This window comes from Paramisgurnus dabryanus, chromosome 15 (assembly GCF_030506205.2).
Source record: "Paramisgurnus dabryanus chromosome 15, PD_genome_1.1, whole genome shotgun sequence".
NCBI lineage: Eukaryota > Metazoa > Chordata > Actinopteri > Cypriniformes > Cobitidae > Paramisgurnus > Paramisgurnus dabryanus.
The window spans coordinates 970,117-993,471 of NC_133351.1; the positions used below are offsets into that span (position 1 = coordinate 970,117).

Sequence of the window (23,355 nt, forward strand, 5' to 3'; positions counted from 1 at the left end):
TCTAAGACGTCTGGAAATCTTCATCTCTTATTGTCAGATTATGCAATACATTTACTGCAGGTATTTACTCCTTAACTATGTTGATACAGAATACATCATACGTCTTTTTTATGTAACTGTGGACAATGTACCAAAGAGCCGATCCTTCCTATACGCAGGGTTCGCAAGCTGCGTAGGGGCCCAAAACACTATGAGGCCCCCTTGCATCTTAAAGGACAAGTTCGGTATTTTAGACTTAAAGCCCTGTTTTCAGATTGTTTATGGTCAAATAGAATGGTTTTGACTGAAATTTCGACATTTTCGGCTGCCCTGAGAATTTTCGCATGTTTGTGTTTCAGCTCAGACCTCTACAATGGGTTTAATGGTGCACTGGAACAATCCTTCCTAAAATGCATTAAACTTTCGTTAACAAAGACGTGAAACTCACCGAGTGGTCAGGGGTGTTCACTGATATGCTCACACAAAAATCGCTCCAAAAGACGCATTCCAACAGGTTTTATCGTAGTTTTTACCAACTCCATTGACTGTATTAGACGTCCTGTGAGGTACGGTATTACTCCGCGCCGGGAACTTTGTTTCTATTCTTGCAATTGGCAAAGGCGGATTAGCGCCACCACCTGGGCTGGAGTGTCTATTATTCAAGCTCTAAGCGGAAGAATGTACAGGTGTGAGGCGTTTGGGGAAATAGGTCCACAAGTTAACAACGAATGCTAAAACACCTGTTGGAAAGCATCTTTTGCAGCGATTTTTGTGTGAGCATATCAGTGAACACCCCTGACCACTCGGTGAGTTTCACGTCTTTGTAAACTAAAGTTTAATGCATTTTAGGAAGGATTGTTCCAGTGCACCATTAAACCCATTGCAGAGGTCTGAGCTGAAACACAAACACGCGAAAATTCTCAGGGCAGCCGAAAATGTCGAAATTTCAGTCAAAACCATTCTATTTCACCATAAACAATCTGAAAACAGGGCTTTAAGTCTAAAATACCGAACTTGTCCTTTAACTTCATGCCGCCCTTCACAGACCAATTGGCGAGTGACATCATTGTGCCGCAATAGCCATTGGAAAGCATCAGAAGCAGTCTGATCTCACGATACTTTAACTCTTTCACTGCCATTGACGAGTTATATCGAGCGACGACTTGTGGTACCATCTCAAAAAGGGAAGAAAACACAAACCGTACCTTCTCAGGAACTGTCCCACAACTGTGGAATGATCTGCCGGTCGTGACACGATCAGCTGACACTGTAGCTGTCTTTAAGACTCGGCTAAAAACCCATCTCTTCCACCATTACCTAACTTCCTAATTACAGATTTACTATCTTTATTTAGTTACCCTTCTCTTTATCTCTTTCTCTATCTACCTTCCTCTTTATCCAAAAAAAAAAAAAAAAAAAAAAAAAAAAAAACTACTAACATACCCTTGGCTATGTATATTGTGTTGGACTTGATGAGACTATTTCCAGTGCACTTATGTATTGCTGTTCTTATGTTGCCATAATTGCTTCTATTGTTTACCTCACTTGTAAGTCGCTTTGGACAAAAGCGTCTGCTAAATGACTAAATGTAAATGTAAATGTAAATGTCAATTAAGAGAAAACAATTGGATGAAAAAAAATTCCTGATGAGTTTTTATGGTAATCTGTAATACTGTGATTATCCACTTAATGACTTAATGACTTACCCAATTCATAAAAACCTGAAGCAAAAAATTATTTATTAATTTTACACTCCATTTATGTTTTGATAGTCGTTCTGAATCTGATGTCTAAAAAAATTCCTTCACAAAAATGCAATTATTTCAGCTCTTTGCTAAAAAAATATTTTTGAAAAAACTTAGCAATTTTTAGGAGTTTATACGCAGAGAAAAAATATAGATAGGATGAAACGTTTTTGTCCCGTTTTGTTTGTTTGTTTATTGTTTGTTTGAAAGCAGAGGGTCTGTTGTTTCATTTGATATATTTGTATGTTTATATATTTTTAGAAGAACATTTAAAAAGGCTGGTGGGGAATGAGTTAATTCCAGTTGTCAGTTGGTTTGTGCGGTTTGACGTGCCTATCGACATGTGTCTGCAAATATGGATCTGATTTAAAGCTATACGTCCGGAGCAAAAAAGACAAAAAGCACAATGAAGTAAAAATATTAAGAACACATTTCTATTTATTCTTGACTAACCATGTAATGGTTTGATTACACTACACAGTCCACATCCATCCACAGATTCAATATTAGTCCAGTGTGTTTTGTTAGAAATGCTTGTATGCATCAATAATCTAAATCTTTCATATGTGTTAAAGAAATAAACCCATTAAGTCATGTAAGCTGTTGTGGGACTTCTGTTAGCTTTTTAAAACAATGCACATTACGTCTAAAGTTTGCATATTGAGAGAACTATTGATGTATTTTTGTATGTTTACCTCTGGAGTCTGATCATGCCTTAGTTTTAGCCTGGTCCAACCAGACTCTCGTACATTCATTTCATTTGTACAGAGAGTCTGGCCACGCTCCATTGCAAAGCGTTACTTCCGTTAAGGAGGGTCCATTGTTGAAGTTTAAAACTACTGGATCTGCCCAGAGTCACTCAGGATCTGCCATAGGCGATCGCTAACGTGTGGTCGTGACGTATATCATGCACCGAAACCGGACGGAAACAACAAGTAGGAATAATCAGACAAACAAAACTTAGCAAACCTGGTTCTTGCTCCGGCTTTAACTTCTGTATATTCGGCAGTTTTGCAACAACGGACCGAATAGCTTTTCTCACGTCTTTCTCCGCTGCCATAACTGAACTACAACTCAAACTGACGCACGACCTCAATGTCATCGTTCTTAGCCACCCCCATCTGTTCGCTGATTGGTCCTGCAGATTTTTGCAGGAGAAAACGAAACTCTATAAAGAAATCCCAGACGTACTGCTGAAGCGAAATGAAAATTAAGCGGAAGCACGTAGGAGGGCGGAGCCAGGCTACCTTAGTTTTTAAGCAAACTGGAAAATCTGTTGAGTTGTTTTAGTTTTTCTGAAAGCTATTTTGGTTTTATTTTATTCATAATTTTCAATTTGTTTCCTTGATGTTCTACATCTCTTAAAGAATATATCTTTCAGTAGACCTTGTTTTCTAAATACCAATATAACAGATTTACTGAGCTTTTCAGAAAACACCTGTTAATGTTATAATTATTGAGGAAGTCACAGTGGTGTCACAGTAATGCCGTATGTACAGCTATAAGATAATACAATGTGTTTTTTGTTAAACATTTTGTTTATAGCCACATTTAAGCAGAGACAATGAATGGGTTTTTATGAACTCGTTGACAGGGCCCCCTCACAAAGTTGCTTAGGGCCCCCAGAAGTCTAGGCTTTCAAAAAATCTAGATGTACAGGTTTTCTACAGGCAAATGTAAATGCATTAAAAATGAAAATGCTATTATGCTCTAATGCCACTAGGAGGCGCTGCCGTAATGCCAGCAGAATGATAACATATTTTGCTTCTGGTAAATTCACTAACACAATAAATTCTAAACATTAAGTAGCATGTTTAAAATACATTGCATATTCAATACATCTTTGCATGCATCCAGTATAGATTATAACACTGATGTAAAATGAGATTGTAACTAAATGTGAGTTGTGTTTATTTCTGCAAAACTAACAGCCACGGTGCAAACTGTCCCATTGTTTCTAGGCAGTTATAATGTATAAAACTAAACAATACAGTGCTCACTAAGGGTGGGATTGAAATTGATTCATCCCCAGGGCAACAGGACAGTCAGACATTACCGACGAGTCTGATCGCAGAATCAGACAGACAAAACCTAGTAAATATACGAGCGAGTCTCAGGCTGTCTTCTCCTCTCATTTACTCTCTATTGATGCCTCGGCCTCATTTCCACTTGTTTTCATTTCACTCGACTAAAACCCCACGGTTCAATTCTGCACAGAGCTAAAATCAATTCATCTGAGCCAGACAGAGAACAAAGCAATCCAGATTGTAATTAGTAGAGAGGAAATGAAGACGGTGTTGTAGTCATAAATAAACATCACATTATACTCTGATCAGCTGTGACAGATAAATTACTGATGTGACCTGACAAGCGTTATAGAGGATATTATACCACAGGGCTGTTGAATGCTTTATTCTGATTGGATGAGAAATGTTTCATGGGTATGCATTATTTTTTAATAAACGCACACCTGACCTGTCAAATGTCTTAAAATAAACACCAGAGCAATGTCTGTGGTATAAGAGGAATTACTGACTCCAGTCCTTTGAATTATTTAAAAAAATGCACACTCCGCTTTATGTTGGGTCACATTATTTTCCAATAATTCAGTGGCCCGTCGTCAATTATTCCTCACGTATCCTGTGAAATCACACCAGGTTAACAAGAACAATTATGGCAAAATAATTGCACTGACATTTAAAGCCAAAAACATAAATATAGACAAATAAACCAGTGCACCTGACATGAGGACTGAGTGTAAATGACATGAGCTGTTAAATGTGTGACGCTATCATGCTAAAGGTCAATGCGTTTGGGCAAAGAAAAAGACAAAGGATAGTGATGCATAACAAAAAGTATCATTTTAATGTCCATACATTCATCATTTTTTATAAAATACTATATATTAAAATTAAACTGAGTTAATTACATTTGCATGGTCTTAACATGATTTATAAATTAAACCTGTCTTAGTTGAATCATTAATAAGAAAAAGCTTTTTAGCTTGACACAAAGCCTTTCACATGTGTACAGAGCAGTGTGGCAATATCCTGCATTTGTCCATGTACAGAGTCAAACTTCATTTTGGTCCTTTGATAAGTAAACAGATAAAATGGAGTCCGTGTGTCTCCAGGTTAAAGTCCAACCGGCTGAGAATCTTCAGGTGCTTGTATAGTGCGTGTGGAGGCCGTGACGGATCTGCTTCATGACTGCCACAGCGAGTATGACGTCATAAAGCTGAGAGCCAATAGAAATGACACCAGAACCAGAAGAACCTTCTGTACCCAAAGACACATCTCCAGTTTCTGTTCCAGCCGTGAGTTTGTGATCATGAGACGTTGCAGCTGTTAAACACAAAGATCAACTCAGTCAAAGCTCTTAAACATCAGAAGTGCATTGTGTGAATATTTCCAGAAACCACGTCTACATCAATGGCTGTGTTTACATGAACAAAACCGCATCAATCCGACTGAATTAAATCTGATTGAAGGTTACGACAGTACAGTTTACATGCACCCTAAACATTGCAATCTGATTCAAATGTTGGTTTACATGTACCGTACACTCTTTATAATCCAAATCAAACGTCTGCGCAAGAGCACAGCCAGGGTTGCCAGATTTTCGTATAAAAGCATCCTTATGACTATTCACAGATTACCAAATACCAATAAATAACAAACAAAATCCTGAAACAGTTTAAAGTAGCAAAAATCTGAAGTCCGCCGATAGCAGAGGACTTGGCAACGCAGTGCACAGCATTTCTCTTAGAGTTCACGCTTTATCTCTGAATAACTGTACAAAGTCAAAGTTGAGTCAAAGTTTTCAGATATAGGCAAAGAAAACCCTTTTCAAAAGGCATGCTGCTATTTTATTTCTTTATGTAATGTTATGAAAGTTAACATGAACGCTGCAGAATGTACACTGCGTGACCCCATTACCCTTATCATGTGTGTTGCTATTGCATGTTTCTGTGATGTGAATCATGTGATGCAGATATAAGACATGAACTTGAGCACAATTCTTCTGAGCATGTGCACAAATGTAGTTTTGCATCTGATTGAAAAAAATGAATAACTATGAGTTAAGTATGTGTGCTCAATCTGCACAGACCGCTTAAATTTCGTTAACACAATAGCTGGACATGATTTTCATAATTTCATTCACTGTGATCCTGTCGCAAACCCCCCTCACCCCCCATTTACAAAAACTCATTGGATCAAGATGAATCACAAGAATGACCTATTTTGGATCCAAAATGGCGAATTTTGCCGAAAGGTGACAAGTTTGCACCCCTGAGTGTGAAATCATCTCTACATCACTGTGTCATTTTCAGAATTATCCTGATAACCTTTCTGACAATAAAGTGAAATGCATTGATTACATCTGAGAATAACATCTTCAGTGTGGATTATTTCTTTAAGCTCATGGACTCTATAAGCACTGAGACTTGACGTGTTTATACAGCACTTCAGAGAAGCTGCAAGTTACTGAATGAATACTGATGCTAAAAGCAAGCTTGTGTATTTAGGTCAAGACTGATCTCTCACGTTAAATAAGTGATTTATATTCTGTGGTCTTACCGTCGTCTGCAGGTCTTGATTCTCATTGGTGGATGTGACTGATAAACTTTCCAGTGAATTACTGTGAACAAACTGTGGAGTCTCTAGAACATGACATCGTATCCTGCAGGAAACATAAGACACATGTTTAAAGTACGCATATATAAGAAACATTCACATCTCATCAGGCTGGATTTACACAGAAAATCTTGATGCCCAATTCTGATCTGTTACCTGTATCTGATTTATTTGACAACCCGCTTACATCATCTTTTAAAAGTGACTCATATCTGATATCTGCATTTACACTAAACACTTGACAAAACAATTCATCATCCTTCATTGTGCTGCTAAGAAGAGTCATGTGATCCTGAGTTGATGTCATTTGCCAGCATCACATTTTTAATCAAATCTGATCTTGAGATGGGAATATCCGCTTACATTGCGAATGCGAATGCATGTATCTGATACATAGCCGATTTATTTCCAAATATGAATCAGAACTGAAACCGATTTGAGAATATTGGAATCTATGAGCTTTTTTCCTGCTTTCCTGTGGGTCAAATCTGATCTGTGCAACATGAAAGAGAAAAATCTGAATTGAGTCATTTAAACAGGCAGTGTAGATGCAGCCTGAGCGACGTCTCATCACGGGACCAAAGGACTCAGATGGATGACAATAAAGACGTTTAAAGATGTGAACCTGTCAAAGCTTATTTAAGGCTGCAAATTCACCCTACAGGGACAATGATACATGATTTATTTTAACACATCACGTCATGAAGACAGCTGAGATGTGCTGATGTAACTTCATTTACACAGAAACAAAACCTTAAAATCTGACACAAGCCTTGATTTAGACCGATGGTCTCCAACATGGTGCCCGCTGTGAGTTGCCCACCAATGCTCATTCTTTTAATAGCCTCAATTTTAATCATTATTTATTAAATAATTTTAATATTAGCTTGGCTTCTTTACGAATGTAACATTTTAAACGATGATAAAAACATCAATAAGTAAAATAAAATCAAATCAACAAGTAAAAGAGTCGACTTTATCAAAAAAGTAGCCCTCCAGATTGTTTTATCCATTGTGGTAGCCTTTGCTCACAAAAAGGTTGGAGACCCCTGCTTTAGACAATATTTGATCATTATCCCTGGGAATCAAACCCATGACCTCTGTGTTGCCAACATAAGATTGACCAGTTCAGAAACACTTATGCTGTTATCCTCGCTCTAGAATACTCGCAGGATTTCACTTCGTTTCATGTGAATATTTTCAACTTGCACGAAGAAGTGCTTGAGGCGAACAGCATGTGTTCTGCCCAATTCGCGTCATTCGCATCGCCCTGAACAAGTATGTGTTTATTCGTATCTCTGCATTGACTTTATATGTAATCTACTCGTGCATATCATTGAATTTGATCGTTTTGTGTATGCCCGATTATGCTGCGTTCACACCAACTGCAAAACATCACATTTCTTGCTCTAGATTACTCACAGGATTTAACTTGTGTCTTGCAATATTTCGCTGGAGTTGAATATGTTTGATGTGTACGGCCCGTTACAGTACAGGAGACCCAGCTGAATACAGTTTTACAAAATACACCATCAACTAAAAGGATTTTCATGTCACCTCTCTCACTGCCTTGACCCTTCAACAGCGCTGACTTACACAAAGTCACCAGAAGATTTTTATATGAACAGAAATGAAAAGCTACACTAGACCTTTCTGGTTCCTGTCATTGGCCAGAATGAGGGTATGTTTGTTCTTTAAAGGAGCAGTATTCACAGCAGATGTCAGACAGATATTAAGAGAGCATGACGTCACCTGTGCTCCATGACTTTGGTTTTGGGAACTTCTTTCCAGAACTGAGCCAGATCAGGTAAAGCAGCTCCAGTGTTTGAGTCCATCTCTGCAGCCATGACCAGAAAACGGTCCTGCGGGGACGCCTGGAAACCTGTGGAACAAACACACATCAACTCATGCATGACTACCAAACCTCCACCAGCTGAAGGAAACGAGCAGTTTGAGATGGAAAGTAATAATAAAGTGAGATATTGTGTGTCTTTACCTCCATGAAGTGACACCACGATATCCACACTGGCTCCAGGTTCACAGCTGCTGTTACTGGGCTTTACTCTGTATTTCTCTGGAGCCGTTGTCCTGACCTGCGTACGGAAGAAAACATGATTGACTGACTCCACTTATTTTATGATATCAGCGGTTGATCTCCTCAGACAGGAGAGGTAAAGATGGAGTCTCACCTTAAAAGCCACATGATTTTTTGTGATGTTGTTAAGAATGATCAAACACTTCTTCTCGGTTTCTTTAGCACCAAAACTGAGCTCTTCTGCTGGACTGAGACACAGAAACGACAGATGTGTTGATCACATTTATTATCTCACTGACTGATACAGCGGTCACTCATAGTATAATGGCGCTTTTCCATTGCATAGTACCCCACAGTTTAGGTCGCGTCAGCTTACTTTTGGGCCTTTTCCACTGGGTGCAGTATGTAGTACCCAATACTTTTTTTAATACCACCTCGGTCAGGGTTCCAAGCGACCCGAGCTGATACCAAAACGTGACGCGTAAACACTGTAGATCACTGATTGGTCAGAGAGAATCGTCACTATCAGCGTCATTGCTATAATGTAAAAGATTAGCTTTACCTTCATGCTAGCTTGCGCTATCTCGAGCAAACCTGTTGTCATCTGTGCTTTGCTGTAAGTTCTTAAACTCCCTTTTAGTGATGACAAACATCCACAGGTTGAGAATCAAAAACACAATAACAGTTTTTTCCAGACTTGCAGTTTGTGGCGGCACATTCGCGATGTGCGTGTCCGCATAAATGCTTAAATGCAACGTAAATGAGGCACAGCGGAGCACGTCGACCGATGCCACAGAAACGGTATGTACAGAAACTGTCATGTGAGAAGAGACGTGATGTGCAAACATCTTTTTGTGCTGGTCAATTTTAATTTTGTGGCAAACTGAGAAATAAATGAATGTATGGGGATGTATAGCATTACAACAACGCTCTTACAGGTATGATGTCATAGCAATAGGCATCCCAAATATAACCTGGCCTGACCAGACCTAAACCGTGGGGTACTTTGCAATGGAAAAGCGCCATAACATTTCAGAGATTGTCTACTTTAATATATTAGACCACTTAACTGGTGTTGTCCCATGAGCGGGAGTTTACTTTAATATTTGGCATGTATAATTAATCTTGATAACTATATATCTATATTGTATAGATCTAAGAATGTAGTTTCAAAACATTTAGCAGCAATAATAATAATGAAGTGACAGTAATTTATTAATTTGTGACGAGTATGCAGCAAACCGTTGACACCTAGTGGTCGTTGTTGGTAAAACCACTTAAAGTGTAACACAAACCTCATTTTCTGTAATATTTTCTGTATAAAATATATACTTTTGCATTATTTTATTTATTTATCAAAGTGAATGTAAACTGCCACAACACTATTTTCTAATTAACTATTTTAGATTACTTAGAAGACCAAGATTAGTTTGAAGGTGTACATCACCCCCCTGCCCCCCAATCAAAAAGGGCTGCGCCAGTTAGAGTTTTAAGAGCAATGTTTTAATCACAGGTCTCTAAACTTGAAAGCAAAAATTTTTAATATAATCCAGATAAGTTTGATTTCTACTTACACAAATACAGTAAGTTTACCTGATGTGCAGTAAAGGGGCTTTAAAAGTGGTTGTAGGTTTTCTAACCCCTCTCAGTCGACTGTCACTTCTCTCAAGGTCATCTGACCTCTGACCTTCTTCTTGAAAGTTCACCTGAAAAGATTAAAGTATAAAATAAACTAATTACTCAACAAACCGCTCCAATTCTTAAACTAGAGCAATGGATTATAGTAACAAAGCCAAGCAGCAGCTCTCTTTCTCTCTCTCTCTGCGTGTGTGTGTGCGCGTGTATGTTGTCACACTTAAACATAACATAAAAAAAGTTACATCTAATTAGACCACAGATATATAAATACAACACATACACACACAAACACACACACACAAACGCACACAGAGTCATGCGCGCGCACACACAAACACTTTTGTTGTACTGAAGAAGTGAAACTTAAGAGTTGCCGTGACCAGCAGGGAAATGCTGAAGAGAAGGTTTGTGTCATAGGTCAGAGGTCATCATATAAAGAGTATGACAGTACTCGTAACACTGTTGCAACAGAAGCACAGTTTATAAGAAAATATGAACGAGGCACTTGAGTTTGAAATGTTATGGACTTTATTAAAGTAAATCACAGAACATTAAATCATCTTTAAATGAAGATTACAAATGAATCATCAGATTACTGTGTGACCTGTAGAAATGTCAGGATAATTTTTTTTAAAGATATAAAGTGTTAAACATTAAATAGTCTCACAATTAATGAATCGATTCAAGATTATTTCTATAGCATCTTTCACATTAATCATTAGTGCCTATATTTATTCCTTCATTAATGATTCCATTAAATATGCAAACATACAGTAATGAATTACAGTATAAATCATCAGAAATCACACTTGTATACTAAAAGAAAACAACATTGTGGTTAATAGATGAGAAGAGATTTAACACAGTCTTGTGTTTATGGAGTGTGCACTGCAAAATATATCATAAGTCATATGACTGCTTCCCACGTGAAGAGGAAGAACGAACATCAGCGGTTTATAATCATTTCTCTGTAATACTTCAGGAGTTTAACACTCGGCTTCATTATACAAACTACAACAGGAAAACCATCTGCTAACAAAACCTTTCAGTTGAGTTTAGATGACCGTATAAAATCTTAAAACTATGGATGTCTCTGATCTTAAACTAATAAAAACACCTTAAGATTGTGTTTCATGTATTAGTGCTTCATGTTCATGTGTTTGAGTTTCCCTCACATCAGCAGATGAATGCAGACAACCATGAACAAATGAACACAAACTAATATCATTCACTTCCACTTTTAAACATCCCTATCCCATAACCATCACACAACTACCAATGAAATGTTTTCAAAATTAAAGTTAAAAGAATTAAGCTTCATCATAACTTCAGAGTACTTATAAGTGCTTATTGCTTGAAATCATTTTCAATCATTGAAACAATTACATGAAACTTCTTTAAAATCACAAACAATTAAACCCAATCAATATGATTTAAAACATTGGGTCAATTAAGTTTTTTTAAAAACACCTTTAGAAACTATTTGAAAACCTGATGAAATGTGTCCATTAAATGAACGGGTGAAAGATCTTGCTGGTTGAAATGGATTGGACACAGATGAGGTGACGGGTTTGTTCTGTGTACTGCTGAGGGGGTCTTACAAGGCCTTGTTTCAAGACAGATAGAGAACGGAAATCAGCACAGAACATTTCAGATGATGATGATGATGATGAAGACCTAATGCAACGTGACTGAAGATGTCAATCATCTGAAGCCGTCAGCAGAAAGATTGTGACATGCAGAAATGGTTTATAAGAGGGAGAAAATCAGAGGAAACAGTGTGCACCGATCGAACGAGAGAAAGAGGTGAACGTGTGAAATAAAGAAAGTTTAGGTAAAAGTGCATCACAGCTGTTTAGTGTGCAAGCGTGAAGAACACAAGATGAGATCACATGACCTCAAATAAGACCAACAGCTTATATGATCTGATTAAAGCACATAATAAACACACATGTGTATGTGAAAAACAGCACATAATGACCTTTGACCATCTGACAAATATTGATTCTTCTCACTTCAGCAGAAACACTAAAACACCGTACCCTGAATCAAATCACTGCTGTTTATCATCAATTGTTTTATTAGTGCAGATCAATGTGGAAAACTCCTACATTATTTTAAATATTTTGAATTTATTTGGCTACAATAGCTGCGTTTCCATTACCCTTTAAATTGCACAAATTGATATTGTGAATTAAAAATACAGCCGGGAAACACGTCATTTTTGCAAAAACCTATATAATCGCAAAAAACTTTTTACACCTACATGAGGTGGTTTTTCAGGCAATTCAGAAAAGGCGCATTTGGCAAAACTGCAATGGTTTATGTTCATTTTCAGGTCACCTGATGCAAGTAGTCACATGATTATTGAAGATGAAGCGGTATGAACTAAAACCTCCCAAAAACACCTCTATACGTGTCTGCTCTCGAGTATAAGAGGGTTTCCTTGCCAATAATATTTGTATAACACTCCTACATCTCTTTTGATTTAAAATAATCTACTATTACCTCCAAGAAACACCTCATACGTTGCCGCTTCTAAGTATAAGGGGGCTTTCCTTGGCATTAATGTTTGGATAATACTCTTACGTCTCCTTCAGTTAAATGCCTCATGCAATGGATGTGATTTAGTAAACCTACCAACATCAGTCAACATGATGTTTGAATGACTTATCATGAGAGGAAAAACTATGTTTCGCCATTGTCGACATTAAGAAAATAACGCTAAAGTTTTGTGCAAATCTACAATGGAAACGCAGCTTTTGACTGTCTGGTTAAAATTATGGTTCATCACGTCTATGTTTCATGCATAATATGTTTGATACTGGTGTTGATTTGTACAGAAAGCTTGGATTTTACAGACAGCAGGAAAGAATGAAAACATTGATTTAGAAGCTCTTAGAAATGCATTAGTTCATTCAAATATACAAGAAATCAAAGAGTAATGAGCAGGAAAATCTAGATGATTCTGATGAAATCTGTCAGTTTTGAATCTCTTTATGCAGAATTTATATATATATATATATATATATATATATATATATATATATATATATATATATATATATATATATATATATATATATATATACATATATATACATATATATATATACATATACATATATATACATATACATATACATATACATATACATATACATATACATATACATATATATATATATATATATATATATATATATATATACACATATGAAGAGCTCAAATGCAAAACCTTATAAATGCATTTGGCATGATCTCTTGTTAATGAGCATTTTGTTATCTCTGAATGTATAATACATTCAGAGAGCTTTCATTTAAAGGTGCCAAAGAAAGCATTGTAATAATCTGTTAAATTATTCTCTGATATCTACATGGAAGGTTTGTGGCTTTATTAAGTGCAAAAATGACCCAGAGTCAGTTTTACATGTCCATTTACAACCCTAGGATTTGTCTTTATAATGAAATGGTCTATTATTACCTTATTTGAAAGGGTCATGAATAATAATGTTGAGCTCTGCTCTGATTGGCTGTTTCTCCTTCAGTAGCTCTGTGTGTGTGTGTAAACAGATCTTATGTTTGAGTCTGTATCAGATTTTGAGGAATAATCAATTGTTTGGAGTAGTGTTGCACGATGCATCGATACTTCAAAAGTACCGCGATTCTCGGAAATAAATAACGTCGCGGTTCCTAAATGTATTAGTATCGATACTTTTAAGAATGAACGCGTCCCAGATTTGTAAGTGACAAATTTCATGTTTGTGCTTGCAACGCACGTTTCCATTGCCTCCCTGTGGACGTCTGTGTTTTTTCTCCTCACACACGCAGCCAAAACTGCAGCTGTCATGTGACAAACACAACAGCGAGATGGCTGCATGTGTGAGCACTAAGTGATACTGCCCGCTGCAGCTCAGTCTGACTTCTGAAATGCGTTCTTTTGCCTTTAAGCTTTGTTTATTTTCGCTCTTTGGTCCGCAGCGCGAGCTTCCGGTGATTGCGCGTGCGTCAAAGAGATGATCCATATGCACGGTGCACAAGCGATAGGCAGCGGAGCTCGAATATGCTTCTGATACTGTTGTCATTTTCTTTCAGTTTGTTTCACTTAACCGTATCTCCGCTATTTTAATGAATACTCGACATGTACTCAATGATTTTTTTTAACTCCTCAAAAAGAATGGAGTAATTAGTAAACGGCTAATTCAACATCTCTGAAAACGCAACTTTCATAAATAACATTAATAATTTGCAAGCTGCTAAAATAAAGCATACAAAACATCAGCTAAAATGATCTATAGGCTATATGATTATAATCAGAGCAGTGATTTATTTATATTAGGTTATTATATTAAAGCATTTAAAGAGCACAGACCTACACAAAGGAGGTGTTTTTCATTTGTGAAAAGCATTGTAAGAAATTATGGACTCAAATATAAAGTTAACCACAGATAAATCAGACATTGAAGTACAGGAAACATTAGCCTATATTAATCCATATATCACAGCTTAAAAAACATATGGTAATTATATAGGCTCCTTATTTCCTATTAATTATGGTAATGTTATGGTTAAGTGAATGTTAGCAGTTATCACTATAACCACTGCATATAGAGATGTTTCTCATATTTTGTTCAAATGTTTAATATATCTGCTGTTCATATGTTCATTTATTAGTGTTGTATATTATTAGAATGTTGTCCTGGTTTTAAAATAAAGCACAGCAATGAGATTTGAGAGTGTTTTTTATGAAAAGTATCGAAAGTATCGGAACCGCGATTCTTGACTTGGTATCGGCACCGAAACAATATTTTTTGTACCGTGACAACACATTGTTAATGGACGTTTCTGAGTGGTAAGTTTGTGTTTGGAGTATGGACCTGCAAAACATAACTGCAACGTCCATAGTAGTACTAAATACTAGCATAAAGCATGACATCTGGACTGTAACGTCACAGTTGGTGTTATGTTGAGATTGGTCTGTTATGCATGAGGTTTTCATAAGGAGGAAATAATTGTGTTTGAGGCTCTTGATATCTCATTACCATTTACACAACTTTATTCATCTTTGCCCACATAAATGGTTTTACATCCTACGGCACCTTTTATTATGATTATCTAATTTTTGACGGAGGTGGCGTTTAGAGGCATCTGAACTCTTCATATGTTGTGAGTTTGATACGAGATAATGTGATATACGGCACCTTCTTGGGTTTGATATTCTGCTCAGAACTGAAGCTGGACTCCAGGGTCTCTTTGGATTCAGATTCGAGGTCTTTGATGTCACTTTCATCCTCACTGATCACTGGACCGTTCTCACAGATTGGAGACTGGAAGTCATCGTCAGGTAAAGGAGGATAACTGTACTTAAACTGGTCCTGTGACGCAGATTTAGGTAAACACAGCCAACAGATTCAAATCAGATTAGTTTTTAAATGATGGGATCTTTGCATCTGCTGTTAATGATAAATATTACTCGAACAACATTAACAATAAAGAAAAGCGTGCTTAAAATGTATTTTCATGTTCTTTATTACTGAATATTACTAAACAAATTTGAAGCAATGTTTACTTCTTGAGAAATATTTGATGGCTACGTGACCTTTAATTGTAACATAAATCTAACATAAAATGACTATGTTCAATAACAAAGCCATGAGACAGTTTTTGGTATTATACTACTGAATGAATCATGACAAATCTATTAAGTGATTTCCTAAAATGATTTTAGCGTACCGTTCCTCCCATGTACGGTGGAAGATGCTCGGGGTCAATAAACGTCTGGATGTCACTCTTAGAGACGAATCTGAGTTTACTGATGGCTTCAGGACCGAGCCATGTCTTCACTATCTTCCAGGCAGCTGTCACACAAAAGAAAACGATATATCATTACATATCAAACATATGAAGACCTGCCACGACACAACCAGCTCAAATTAGAACCTTAAAGTGCCAGTCAGATTCAGTATAGAAAATTACCTTTATTGCAGTTTCATGTAGCTGTCCATCAATGTAAGCAGTGTGCAAAGTTGTTAACCCAAAATGTGAATGTTAAATAAAGTTATAAAGTAGGGAGTCAAGTCTAATTATTTCAGAATCTCTGGCCTGTTGTCTGTCTACGTATGAAGGCAATACTCTGCATAATCTATAGTCTTGACCGCGAGAAATTAAACCCTGATCTGGCCACAGACACTTCCACTAGTTTGTGCGTAAACATCATGTCGAGAAGACGCTGTGTTTTCAGCTGTAAAAGCAAGTTTGTGTTGTTTTCACTACAAGAGGATAGTTTTTGCTAAATGTTTGGCCATGAAAGATGGATTAATTATAAATGATATGTAATGATATCGGTTTTCAAACTCTAATGTCTTTTCAGTAAGTCAGGTTAGCACTAGATCAATGCATGTTGTGCTATTGTTTAATGTGTGGAAAAAACAATCAAAACTGACTGTGTCAGCTGACCAATCAGAGCAAACTATCAAAAGGTGGAGTTTAAGGTATTTTTATAATCAGAGATTTTCCTCCAAAAAAAAAATCTCGTCCACACATGCTTGGCTTAAAAGAAATCTCCATCCTCATGAAAAAGCAAAAACAGGCTATCAAGCGCTGTCAAGAGCATGCCACACCAGCAGGTGGCAATATAACTTAAATCATAAAGCCACCTTGGCCAATCAGAAGCCTAACAAAAGTGACATCGCAAGGCAAAACCCCCGGTTTTACCGTCTACACGACAACACTGCAACCAGCGTTTCTTAAAATACCCTGGCAGGGGTTTTCAAAAATTCAAAAAACTCTGGTTATAAAATACTCGTGTCCGTGTGGACAAGGCCTAAGGGGCTGGACACACCAAAACGTTTAAACACGGCTGAAAACGCCTTGAGGACGCCGAATGCCAGCTGTTTTTCAGCTGAGTGCCAGCTTTCTTCAGCTGAGCGCTTTGTTACCTGTGATACTTCAGCTGCGAGCCGGTTGGTTTCCTGTGGTAATGTCCCGCCCCTCCTCCACTGTGATTGGGCGGCCGTGTGAGAACTGACATTGACGAGCGGAGCTTTTCTCCCAAAGTAGAATCTCTTTCAACTCTCGACGCTCAGCGCCGAGCGCGGAAAAACCGCCGGGCGGCGGTTTTCAGCGCGGAAAAAACCCGCTAGCTGCTGGCTTATTTGAAAAACACCGAGCTTCCATTGGAAACAATTGAAAACATGCGCCGGCCGCGGGCGTAAAAGTTTTGGTGTACACAACCCCTAAGTCACTTCTGTACTGGCTTCATCAGAGAGATCGGAAGGTTGCCCCTTGATTTAAACCTGTTGTTGGGGACTCCTAAACAATATTAGGAAGCTTAGAAATTGGACCTGACTTGCACTTTAATAACCCATACATTTATTTTGCAATTATATTTAAAAAGTACATGCATTACTTTTTTTTGCAAAAGTTTTTGCTGTATTAATGAAATGATTTAGCTGTAATAATTTAGCTGTACACGAGATAAACGCATCTCTGTCTTTATGTTAAACTGTGGCTGTCAGACAACTCACCATTCATGATCCATGGCATCTCATACATGATCATTTTTGCTGTGATAAAAAGAAATAAAATCTGATTAAACAATCTGAATGAATCATCAGAATTAAATACAAATCCTACAGTATATGAATACATCTGTACTCACAAAGAAACTTTGGATAGTAGACTTTAAAGCAGCTAATGATATACTTGACAAAGTCCATGTCCTGAAGGGATAAAACATAATGAATGAGTCTCACACACACACTGTTCTGAGATCAGTTACAGTATAAAGAGTGATGATAGTGAAAGCAGTGTTTGCTCAAGAAAGACATTTACTGACCCACTTTATAAAGACTAAAACATCACAAGATCATGAATACAATCTCTCAGTTAATGATTGACATCTGAATGAATCAGTTGTGTTTACTGAACGCTCCAGTGACCTTTAACTTTGTTTTCTGTTGACATGAGTTTGTTCTCTGTATAAACTTAACACAAGAGTTTCACAACACTGACTTTTCAACCAGATCTTGTTTCAAGGAAATTTTTAAGTTAGATGTCACAAGGTGCAGCGTTGTAAAAAAAATATTTAAAACCAAGAAATGTGGAGAAAAAACAACTTTTCACTTTTATTTTACTTTTAGCAACAATTAAAACTAAAGGGAAACAATACAGCAGCAAGAAGCCAAACACAAACAGCCACCGAGTCTAAAAGTCTTAAACAAACATATGTGGTGTGTGTTGCCTAGCAGGTAGGGTTGTAACGGTATGATAATCGTATGTTAATATCATGGTATACCATCATACCGTTACAACCCTACTAGCAGGTATAGCAGAATGACAGCATTAAACTAAATTAAATTATGTTTTGTTCATATTTTGTTTAATTATCTGAGCCAAATTTGGGGCAATTTCGACCAAAATCTTTATAGACAAAGTAAAAATTCAAGTTTATGGTGACGGCAGAAGGAAAAGACCCCAAAATGGGTCAGATTAATTTGACATTTTTTAGTGGTTCATGCTTTACCAGATAACCATTGATCACATGCAAACAAACATGCACACGAGGCAAAAATGTACAGAAAGCAAACTTTACACCTCATGCTTTGAATAATCCCTGCCATGCTTCTCAACTGATATACACACAAATCACAGGATTCAAATGTTTCTCACTGAAAATGAAGTAAAACTATATCTGATTTACAAGCTGAGATACCTCAACATGACACATTCCCTTTATTATAAACATGTAAAACCAATTCACAGTCATTACTGATAATCCTTAAAGAGATGAAATTAAAGAGCGCTTTAATCCCTTCACAGAAAACTGCCATTAATTTGATCAGGCGATTGGTTTAATATTCCAGCACAGAAACACCAGACAGAGAGATAAAGAGTATTACGGCCCGGGTATGTTTCTCAGATTAGGTAAACTAGTTAGATTGTGCTGAAGGGATTTAAAGGACACGTTAATCTGTTGAGTGTTAAAGAATTGAAAGGCATCTGTCCCACTTAACAGACAATGACCTTAATATAGACCGTTTCAGCGGTAACAACATAAACAAGCCGCTGTCGCGGTCCGCACGTAACTTCCGGTAAACTCCGCTAATAATAAATAACAACAAATTCTTTAAACATAGTTTATTTATATAACAAGCAAACAAAACAACACATAGATTACCTAGGAAACCAAAACATTTGTTATTTTCGACGAGGCATTTGTTCAAGAGATCAGTTTAGCAACCAGTCAGACCATTAAAAAAACGAAACCGGAAGTAAGGTTCGGATCCAGACGTGTATCACGTGCGTCCGATGAAACCATCTATACATCAGAAACAATTCATCTGCTGTATCAAACAAGGCATTTAAAAAAATTTTTGTTAAAGGAACAGTATGTAAGAAATGTATATCAATTAATCATAAAACGGCCCTGATATGTCACTAGACATTAAGAAATCATATTTCATTTCAAATACTTATATCACTGACAACAGTGGTCTGGCCAGGATATTGTCATTTAAAAAGTGGAGTTGCAGCCCTCAACTGATGTTTATGTTGTCATGTTGTGTATTGGCTACCAGTTGCGTGATTGCAGTACCAGTTTTGGCCACAATCCTACATACTGTTCCTTTAAATTTCCTGCAGAAAGATGCATAAATACCTATTTTTGATCATTTCTCTGAATTGAACATGTCCAAAAGGAAAAGTACTTTCTTATTTAACTTCTCTTTTCACTTAAAACTTGAACAAACCAAAAGATTAGATTTATAACAAGATAAGATTGGGTGCAAGTATTTGTAAAACAGATGATTCAATTTCTGACTCTCAGTTCTGATTGGATGAGCTTCATTACGTGCCGTTGTAAAACAGCTGATATATACACAGCTGCGACCCCACATTGGTTGAATTTAATATTCATGGCATTGCTTTAAAACTTTAGAAAATTAAACTCAAACCAAACAGTTTTTTTTTAAGTGCCTTACATAATTACATCAGTAATCTAGGTCATTTTAATGAGGATTATCAGACATCCAGATGCTGTGAGATTCGTAAGGAATAATTGATGACGGGCCGTTGAATTATTTAAAAATATGCCCACCCAAAATGCGAATGCATGTGAGTGTGCATTATTTTCAAATATTTCAAAGTACTGGAGTCAATTATTTGTGCTATACCACATTGCTCTGGTGGTTATTTTGATACATTTGACAAGTCAGGTGTGTGTAATAATAATAAACTCCTGTGAAACATTTCTCAACCAATCAGAATAAAGCATTTAACAGCCCTGTGGTATAACACACAATACATTTCTGCAGTTCATCTTGAGTTTGATCAGAGTTTAGTGAAGGATACTTACGATGTTTCCGATGCTGGACTCGGTCATGTCAAACACAACAGTCAGTGGCATTCCAGGCTCACGTTTGGCATAACGCTCCAACCAGAACGCCACATATTTCTTCTTATCCACTACTGTCTTAGCATCCTTAACATGAAGCTTCACTCTGAACCAGACTGCAGTCAACACACACAAAATATTAATTAATTATCTGAGCACAGAAAAACAGACTTTAGTATTGACAAGCAAATTGAGAATTTTAAAGGTGCCAAAGAATGCATTGCAATAATCTGTTAAATTATTCTCTGATATCTACACCGAAGGTTTGTGGCTTCGTTAAGTGCAAAAATGATCCAGAGACAGTTTTAAATGTCCATTTACAACCCTAGGATTTGTCTTTAGAATGAAATGATCTATTATTACCTTATTTGAAAGGGTCATGAATAATAATGTTGAGCTCTGCTCTGATTGGCTGTTTCTCCTTCAGTAGCTCTGTGTGTGTGTAAATAGATCTTATGTTTGAGTCTGTATCAGATTTTGAGGAATAGTCAATTGTTTGGAGATTGTTAATGGACGTTTCTGAGTGGTAAGTTTGTGTTTTTTTTTTTCAGTATGGAACTGCAAAACGTAACTGTACAATTAAAAGTAGAATTTTAGCCTAAATGCTAGCATATAGCATTAACTAGCATATAGCATTAACTAGCATATAGCTTTAAGTCAGCAGTCACAACTATGTTTTTAGCATTGTAATAACATTGTAATTAATTTAATGTGTAGCTTAATGTTGGGGTGTACATCATGACTGTAACGTCACAGTTGGTGTTATGTTGAGATTGGTCTGTTTTCCAGCGGTCTTTTGCATGCACAAGGTTTACATAAGAAGGAGGAAACAATCATGTTTGAGGCTCATGATATGTCATTACAATGAACTCTTATTATTCATCTATACCTACATTAATACAGTTTTATATTCTATGGCACCTTTAAGTACACGTACAGAGTTTGTTTCCTTCTTTGTCGTAGCCATGCAGGTACACGGCACCGGTTTCAAACATCCAGCGTGGAATACTGTTCTCTGTGAGGTCTGGAGGAAGAAAACACAGAAAAATGCCATTCATTCATCACATTTCATTTAACTTTCATTTCACTGAACACAACCGGTTCCTTCTGAACCATCTGACTTATTTTCAAAGTGAAAATGGTTGTATTGTGGTACAAACTATTTAAAAGATTTTGACTTAACACACAGCTTCTTTTATATATAAAGTACAGACAAAGAGAGTTTGGTGTCTAAAGCTGAGGTTACGGACTTTAACTACAGTATGAAGCACACAGATTTAATGCTTTAAAACCTAAGAGCCCTTTATTCTCTCAGATCCAGGGGTGAACAAATTATTAGCCTAATAATATTAGTAAACCAGAACTAAAGGATTAACAGCAAAACAACAGACGTATTTAAGTTTAAATGCGTTTACTCAACACTAACAGGAGATATATTTTATCAAAAGAGAAAGTTAACCTACAATAGAAAGTTTTGTCATTATTTACTTTCATGTGACTCTTTTTATGAAAACATATCACTTTAATAACACTAAATAAACTCAAACATTTAACAGAAGATAAAGTGTCACATGAGATGAGCTCATACTCAAAGCAAGATTTGCTTATCTGTTATGAAAATATCATTGTAATGCAATACATGATCTTAAAAACAGCTTCATATGTAAAACATAATTTTTTTTAGGTGAAATGTGTCCTTGTCATGTTTCTGTCTGTCTTATGTCAGCCAATAATAAGCCAACACGCATGTGAGTAGCTTCCTCATTTACTGTGAAGTACCACAAGCTTCAGAACATCACACACATACACATATTGTATACAAACATACACATATATAACACAAATACACACCATTGAGGTTGTACTCCTTTCTCCACTGAAGACTCTCATCGATCATTTTTAAGGTGTCCTCCACAACAAAGTGTCTCCATGTGAGGTAGCTCTCCACCAGACTATCATCTCTGAAGAGTTTCTCCACATCTCTGGGGTCATAGGGACCTGGAGACTCTCCTGACACTGTGTGTGTGTGTGTTAGTGCAGCATTTTAATCAGCAGTACACAAATTAATTCATGTTTTCTGTATATTTAAATATATTTCACTGGATTAGCCCAATGCATACACATAAAATCAATTTAACTATTAAACTAAAGAATATAACAACTAAGCATGACTAACAAAAATCTCCTAACGTTAAAACATCTTAAAGAAGAACTGTAAGACGGATTTCATAAAGCATTCATACAGCTGTGATATCAATGAAACACCTGTTTTCATAAAGCATGTCATAAAACATAAACAATCGTCACAAGTCATAAACTTCACTGTGAATTACATTAAGAATGTAAATGAATGAAGAATGTTTGTCATATAAGTGTTTTTATGAAGATCAACACTTCATCTGAACTTAGCTCACTGCTAACTTACCTTCCACATATTCGCTTTTAAACCTCTGTCGTGTATCTTCAATCTTACTCTCGATGTCCTTTTGGAGAGATTATGAGAGTTATTATAAATCCAGTCGAGATGTGAAAATAAGGGGTTATGTTTATTAATTGTAGCTGTCTGATTACCTGCTCTGATTCACCCTGTCCTGCCTCCGCCATGATACTTCTTACTGTCTGTCAGTGACTGGTAGCAGCAGTTGCCCGATCCTCAGCGGGATCCACCGTAGCCAGGAGGAAACTGGACGCGGTGTCACACCATTACGGCTCTAACAAAATAAATACATCTTTAAGCGGCTCCTGCACGAGATAAAGCTCTTTTGATGCGCACTCGTGATTAAAGGCAAATAATTGTGTTATGTGCGGAATTGAAGATCAGTAAATCCACTGACGACATCATTTATTTGTGAAACAGCAGACGAAACAGATAAGATTGTCCTATTTCAGAATATTAACAATTATAAAGTTGACTATTATTCTTAGTTA

At 36.7% G+C, this 23,355-nt stretch overlaps 1 protein-coding gene across 1 annotated transcript; it reads right to left on the bottom strand.

Annotated features, from left to right (window-relative positions):
* Nucleotides 1-4,560: 4,560 nt before the first annotated feature.
* On the bottom strand, nt 4,561-23,163 carry mospd2 (motile sperm domain containing 2). Its single transcript, XM_065252430.1, has 15 exons — nt 22,999-23,163; nt 22,853-22,910; nt 22,279-22,443; nt 21,365-21,451; nt 20,389-20,543; nt 17,695-17,755; nt 17,561-17,599; nt 15,768-15,892; nt 15,236-15,409; nt 9,990-10,102; nt 8,551-8,644; nt 8,358-8,454; nt 8,114-8,243; nt 6,305-6,407; nt 4,561-5,068 (listed from the first exon to the last, which is right to left on the bottom strand). The coding sequence occupies exons 1-15, from the start codon at nt 23,029-23,031 to the stop codon at nt 4,928-4,930; spliced, it is 1,575 nt and encodes a 524-aa protein (XP_065108502.1). The 5' UTR covers nt 23,032-23,163; the 3' UTR covers nt 4,561-4,927.
* Nucleotides 23,164-23,355: the final 192 nt, after the last annotated feature.

Bases quoted from the DNA above. Each gene is read 5' to 3' on its own strand.
- mospd2 (XM_065252430.1), bottom strand. From the start codon at position 23,031: ATGGCGGAGGCAGGACAGGGTGAATCAGAGCAG. The intron at 22,911-22,998 runs GTAATCAGACAG...TCTCTCCAAAAG, and splicing joins GACAGGGTGAATCAGAGCAG to GACATCGAGAGTAAGATTGA. The intron at 22,444-22,852 runs GTAAGTTAGCAG...ACACACACACAG, and splicing joins TAAAAGCGAATATGTGGAAG to TGTCAGGAGAGTCTCCAGGT.